The 6,570-nt window shown below is 38.6% G+C and overlaps 1 protein-coding gene across 4 annotated transcripts in view; it reads right to left on the bottom strand.

Annotated features, from left to right (window-relative positions):
* Window positions 1-6,570, bottom strand: part of LOC121300647 (membralin-like) — a 64,548-nt gene that overhangs the window by 29,877 nt on the left and 28,101 nt on the right. For 2 of the 4 annotated variants that reach the window (XM_041229282.1, XM_041229283.1), the window contains 2 exons: window positions 4,983-5,082; window positions 2,810-3,976 (listed from right to left, as the gene is read on the bottom strand). The exons of 1 other annotated variant lie outside the window; for it this stretch is intronic. In XM_041229282.1, coding sequence (XP_041085216.1) covers window positions 3,323-3,976; window positions 4,983-5,082 — 754 coding nt within the window. In that variant the 3' untranslated portion in view covers window positions 2,810-3,322. Of the gene's footprint in view, window positions 1-2,809; window positions 3,977-4,982; window positions 5,083-6,570 lie in introns of those variants that run through there. One more of the 4 variants, XM_041229286.1, reaches the window with a different exon arrangement.

The raw sequence follows: 6,570 nt of genomic DNA, 5'->3' as shown, positions 1-6,570 counted from the left end.
ATTATGTTAATTAAAATATCTAAATTATGTTCATAGTTTTGTTTTTTTTTTATTGTCTCAGTCCTAAAATTCCAGGTGATGCAAAACATAGCTGTACACATTACATCTGTATCGCTTACCCAATTGTGGCACAAAATCAGTTAAGCCGGTGTCATTTTCAGAATCTACCCCTGTAAAAGCTCAGGTTTTTGTTTTGAGAAGTTCAGTTTATAGATTTAAAAAAAAAAAAAAAAAAAAAAATAGTTTTACACAAACTTCATACTATTCCAAGAAATTGTCTGAATCAAATGACTGATATTTATTTAGTTACTGGTTGAAATAAAACCCTTGACTTAAGTCAAACTAACCCAAGGAACATTAAAAGCAGATGCAGGTGACTTTTCCAAACAATCTACTGTGTGTATATTGGCAACATGCTGGTTTCACTACAATTATTTATATTTTGACTAACGTGACCAGTAAGATGGTTTCTGGCTCTGTGTGGAATGACATTTCTTTATGATCTCTGACAGGAAAGAGGAAATCAAGACGGGTATGTATTGAGGGTATTCTAAAAAAAGAAAAAAATCACTAATGTGAATACATAGTAGCTAACAAAGCTCAGCTAGTTCATCCCAAGGTTATTCAGCAAAAACCTGACACCTGTCTAAGTACAGAATCTTCAAAGCTGTGGTAAAATTTCGCAAACTTAAAAAAATAGCTATCAGATCTTTGAAGCCTCATTTTGGGAGTTCTGGCAGACAAAATCTGCCAATTGCATTGTGAGCTCCACTATATTTACGACGCTCGCTGTGTTTCTTAAGGTGCTTGCAGACTAAACGATGGGTCATAGGAAAGACTAATTCAGCGGTTATATCACGCACATTTCTAGTAAGCCTGCTTTAATCAAAGTGGATGCAAGCTCCTACAAGGGACTTATGACCCTAAGTAAAACTGCATTTGACACTATTGATCATTCTGTAGTCATTAGGTCATAATTTTCTATTGAGAATACAAATCAATAAAATGTTTAAGGAGGACCAGCTTGAAACAATGCCTAGATGACTGGGCCTGCTGCTTTAACCACTGGATCTGAAGAGGCTTCCCATATAACAAGGTTAAACAACTGGATACCATTTTTAGAGCAGACTCAGTTGTCTGATTAGTGTTCTAAAAGACTGAAGCATTCCCATGAATAGGGGTCCTTTCAGCACTGTGAACCCATACAGTACCCGTTCGCCGCAAAGTTCCATTGATAAAGGCCTCTGACAATAGTCTATAAAGATCACCAACACCCAACATTTACAGTATTGTCTGATTTATGACCCAATAGTTATAATGCCCAATTTACTGAGCCTCTCCTTGACATAGAGCTATTTTCAAAAAGAGAGCCTTTGACCTGTAGTTCAGTGTTCTAGCAAACATGCAACAGAAGCCTGTTCCCATTCATACCAGCAGACAACACAACCTGGCCCACGTCTAAGATCTGCAATGTTTTTAATCCCTTCCTTCCATCAGAGTTCAAAAGCGATCCAAAACCTGCGGCAGAGAGACCAAACCGTTTTGAACTGTGAATCCTGTAGGTCAGCCCCATTTGGGATTGCCACTCGTTAGCAGAAATTGCTCTAGAGGCAGGTGTTGCATCTTTAGACAGCATGCATATATATATATATAAACTGACAGCATCATTTAGATAACCATGTTGTCAGAGATAATTTTTTGTTGTTGTTTCTATTGCAAATCAAAGCAAGCATTATTACAAGTATTACAACAAACCAATTGCATAACAATACTACTGCTTTCTTGCATGGTGTGTTTTATCTTTCCATGTGCTTTTAAAATATGACTGGGTTGTGGTATTGTCCTAGAGCAATCATAGTCTATGCAGATCTAAGATTCAATATGAACCTCTACAGACACCCTGTGCACATAGGAATCCGGTCCTTACATTCAGGGCTGGGGACTAACTTTCCCTGCATCCTGTTTTTTACAACTGCTTTCTTACAAAATACTCAGGCACTAGCGATTTAAGCCAAATGTGAACTGAACTGCTTGAGCGGAACTGTTTTCACTCCATTTAGTAGTTATTTAAAAGACCTACACACTCAGGACTAATTCCAAGCAGATCTAGCAAAACCTTGATTGCTCAGACTCCTCATCATTTCAGAAACAAATCTCAAGGTGCTTTTTATACCGTTTCCAATGCCTAAATAATCATTGCCTATTCAGGCAGTGTAAATGGTATGTCGCAGTGTGGATACAGCCTGTGTACAGAGAACGTGAGTTCGTCCAGCCGATCACAATGCATATTCCCATTAACAGCATAATCATACAAGATACAGAAATGGTAGCGGCAATAGAAATCCCTTCAAGGATTTTATGAAAGGAGCAAAGTGTTATGGCATTGATGCCAATAGCCTACAAGACATTTACTAGGCTTTTCCTTGTCCGATAAGTACATTTTAATCAGACACATTTTCTGGCCGTTCTGTAGCTACCGAACCGTAACATTGGAGACATCCACCAGATGCAGTTTTATTTTTAAATGAAGGTTCAGGGAGGTTATGATGTCTTTCCACAGCAGCAGCATTAAGTGACTATTCGGATTGTACTGCTGCCAATAAGAAGTTGTTACATTTAACTGTTTAAAGTGGCCCTCTATTGTCAAGATAGCTGCATCGACTGCAGACCGAATGAGTGACTGCAGCTTTGCTACAGGGACACACAACACTTGGATGGGTTTTCATTTCGATTTCCCCCCCCCCATAGCAGAAAGCATGCAAGTGTCTTTAAAAATACCCTTTAGAACGATAAAACATACCCCACAACAAACAGTAAGAAATTAGTTTATTATAAAACAAAAATAATAATAAAAAGACAACGTTCTGCTTTAAGAGTATCATTCTCTTCAAAGCACGCACAGCCACCTTGTTCATATTTTTTATTTCGTTTTTTTTCTCAATCTGCTTTCCTGCAATAGAATCGGATGTCACAAAATACCTCCATATTCTTAATTAGTGCACCTTTTTCTTTATAATGCCTGGCCCACAATAATCTTAGGATTTCAATAGAATTCCAGTTTAAAAAAAACAAAACAAAACAAAAGCACCACGTTAATAAAAGCTTTAATATATGTGCCAGGGGAGTGGTGGGGAGAAATAACTTCCTCTTACAGGGTATTCTTTTACCCATACCCTCTCAAAACTGAACCCAGCTTCTATTTTCAAAGTTCTCAGGGTCTGCACAAGGCTGCCACAGACAAACATGGTCTTGAAACCGAGGTGGAGCTCAAGAAGGGGTTGGTTGCTCACTGGATGTCATGGCTGCTGTTGTATATGCTGCTTCAGGCTCTTTTTGCATCCCATTCGTATTCCTTCTGCTCTTTGGAGGCAGCCTCAGCAATCGGAGGCTGCCGCACTCCATCTGGGCCACTAGAGTCAACAAGCTCATTGCCTCCTCCAGCCCTAGTCCCCTCTGTGTGAGTCTCTGGAAAAGACGGCCCGTTTAGAAGCTGGGGTGCTGCACTGGAATCTTGGCTGTTGCCACATGCTGTGATCTCTACAGTAACTAGATTAGCATCAGCAGCATCGGTGTCCTCGTTCTCCCCCTGCAGGATTGCCACCACACTGATGCTTCCATCCGGGGGATCTTCTAGGTTTGCAGTGGCCTCAGCCTCCTGCAGGGAACCCCGCAGCTGTGGGGCTGACAGGGCTTCTGTTATGATGGCTGCCGTTTCCGCCACCCAGTCCAGGTCGCTTAGGGTCCCGGCTCCTCCTCCTGTTCCCTGATTGGCCAGGCCGTTTGGGTGGGGAGGAGTCCCACCTTGTGCTACCCCCCCTGTGGCGTTGCTGCTGGTGGTGTTGTTGTTCAGGTTGTCCTGCAGGGTGGTCTGGTTGCCCTGGCCTGCTTGCTGGTTTTGGAGGAGCATCTCTTGGATACGAATTTGCTGAAGGATGGCAGGCAGCTCATAGTGGTGAAAAAAGTAGATCATTGAGTGCTAGAGAGAGAGAGAGAGAGAGAGAGAGAGAGAGAGAGAGAGAGAGAGGGAGGAGAGAGAGATCCTAGTCAAGGTTTTTTAGATTCTCATTAGGGATGCAAGTCAATTATGATTAGTTCGGTTATTTTTTTTTATCATTTAACTCTTTCAGCGGTTTGACATCGGTAAAACAAAAATTAAAACCGAAAAACAGAACTGCATTTGTGCAGCCAAGAGAATGTGGAAAGAATAAAATAGTTAGACAAACAATTTATTTTCCTGATACACCCATTATGCAGCAGTCATTTTAAAGTGGCATATTGTGTGCAGCTCACATCCAAGTAGAACTGCAGCTCATGGTTTTCAAAATTGAAATTACTTAACGTGTGACTTAAAAGTGACCAAGATGTTTGGCAGCATTTTAAAATAGCTTCTGACGAGGAAACGTTTCTAATTTAAAATGTAACCTAGACTTAGGTCACCAAAAAATAACTAGAACTGGTTTATTACAGCCCGTTACTAGAATACATACGACTCCATGGATAAGGCCCTTCCACTTCAATTTGATCAATATGCCGATAGAATGCAGCAACAAAGTAAATCAGACAAGCAAAACTAATTTATTTCCATACATGCACAGTATATGAAGCTACCACAATAAAAAGACACTGACGAAACTGAATCTTGATATATATCCCAAACTGACAAGCAGAATGCATTATGAATGCACTCACTAAATTCATATTTGGCTATTGATTAGCCTCACAGCATTATAAAATATCAGTTTTCAGAAGTAAAAAATGTGTTAAAGCAGATTCAAGATTAACTGACATTTATGGGACAATTTTGTAGTGTGTGTTTGTTGTACTAGAACTAAAACATCTTCCAATGTATTTAAGATTTTCTAGAAATGGTACAGAACCTTATTTGGAATGTACTATTATACAGAGGTCCGTCCGTTCGTATCTCGAGTTTTAACATGTCAAGAGAATACTAAAATGAAGACAAACACACCACCCCAAGTTACCTGTATAAAGAGCCAAGAGGTCACAAGAGCCAGGCTGCTGTATTGTCCATTGAACCGGTAATGATACGCATAGAAAGCAAAATGATACAGATAGAAGAATCTGCAAAACATCAAGACATGTCGCCTCTTAGACTAACAGCATTTCTGATATAATTCATTATGAAATCAATTCAGATTGCCTGTGAAAAGAACACTGCCCATATTTGATTTCACTATGTAACACAATTTTTGTTCCTGGGTAGTAAGTGTTATTTCCTAATTGCTTATGCCTCAAAAGTATAGAAAATGGCTATTATTCCCCACAAACTTTGCTTTTGTGACCAGGACAGTGATATTTCAAAATATCACTATTTCCAATGGGAAAACGGGCACATGTGTGTCTTTTTGTTCACATAAAGTCAGAAAAAACAACATATGAATCCAAATTAACGTGTATTTATACTAAAGAAATACAAAAATGACTATTACAGATTTAGAAGCGAGTAGTTTTTAGAGATTTACAGTTATACTGTAAATACAGTATAATCTAAAATCTCGAAAAACTACTAAGATTACTAAACTACTAAAAACTCTAAAATTACATGGTACGCCACCCAACAGTGTCTCACATACACACACACCCACACTACCGGAACTAGTGGCACGGTACCTCCCTGGAACAATACAGATAACGTGAAGGCATAGGACCAGACAAAAACAAGACAAACAGCGACATAACAAAACTCAAAGAGATTCACAAAGAGATATGACTTACATTTTTAAGAAATAAATTAGTGCTCAAGTAATAACAATTATTTAAGAGTACTCCAACACACCCCTAAAGTAGACTCAAAACTTGCATCCAAATTAACAAAGGAGGGCACCAAGATCATGGGGAGAATTGACATAGCTACACAACTGAACAAATTGCGCATGAACAAGTGCTAAAGTTTAAATGACTTTAAATGCCAAGAACTATTACTATCTGGTAATGAAGTTATAGAACTCAGAATTAGGAAATACTTTAGACTGAAATGAGACTGACTGATAAAACATCCATTACAATTCCCCTGGTTTAAATCAATCTAAATCTCAGGTATTATGTTCTTGCTAGTTTCCATTATGCCAATTCCCATGCCTTGCTTGACACAGGGGTGTAACAACTGCTGAGAACTATTCTATATATTTTATCTTCCTTCATGTTAACCTACATTCAAAAACATAATACAGCTATTCTTGTGCAAAGTTCAATTTCAGTTAATAAGTTTTAATTTTGTGTTTAGTCTTGTTTTGACATCTTATACTGTCATTAAAAAATGAAAACTATACACGTACAACTTCAAATGACTGTTTTGCTTTTGTGATTCCAATCCTATTTTATACTACATGTTAACATATTACCTTCTACACATTACCATAAACCAATAAACCTGCAGTACAAACAGTTTTATACTGCTGGTTTGGATCAAATTCCCCTTTAGATCACACTTTATACATGTAAAGAGGTTTAGCAGTTATGGTATCCGCCACTTACACCGTACTGGGTTATTTCGGGCAGCCGTTTGTATCGGACAAATAGCATTTGCCATTCCCATTGATTTCAATAACC

The sequence above is a fragment of the Polyodon spathula genome, chromosome 26 (genome assembly GCF_017654505.1).
Source record: "Polyodon spathula isolate WHYD16114869_AA chromosome 26, ASM1765450v1, whole genome shotgun sequence".
Taxonomy (NCBI): Eukaryota; Metazoa; Chordata; class Actinopteri; order Acipenseriformes; family Polyodontidae; genus Polyodon; species Polyodon spathula.
Note: the sequence above shows the minus strand (reverse complement) of the source record. Positions and strands in the feature narration are given on the sequence as shown.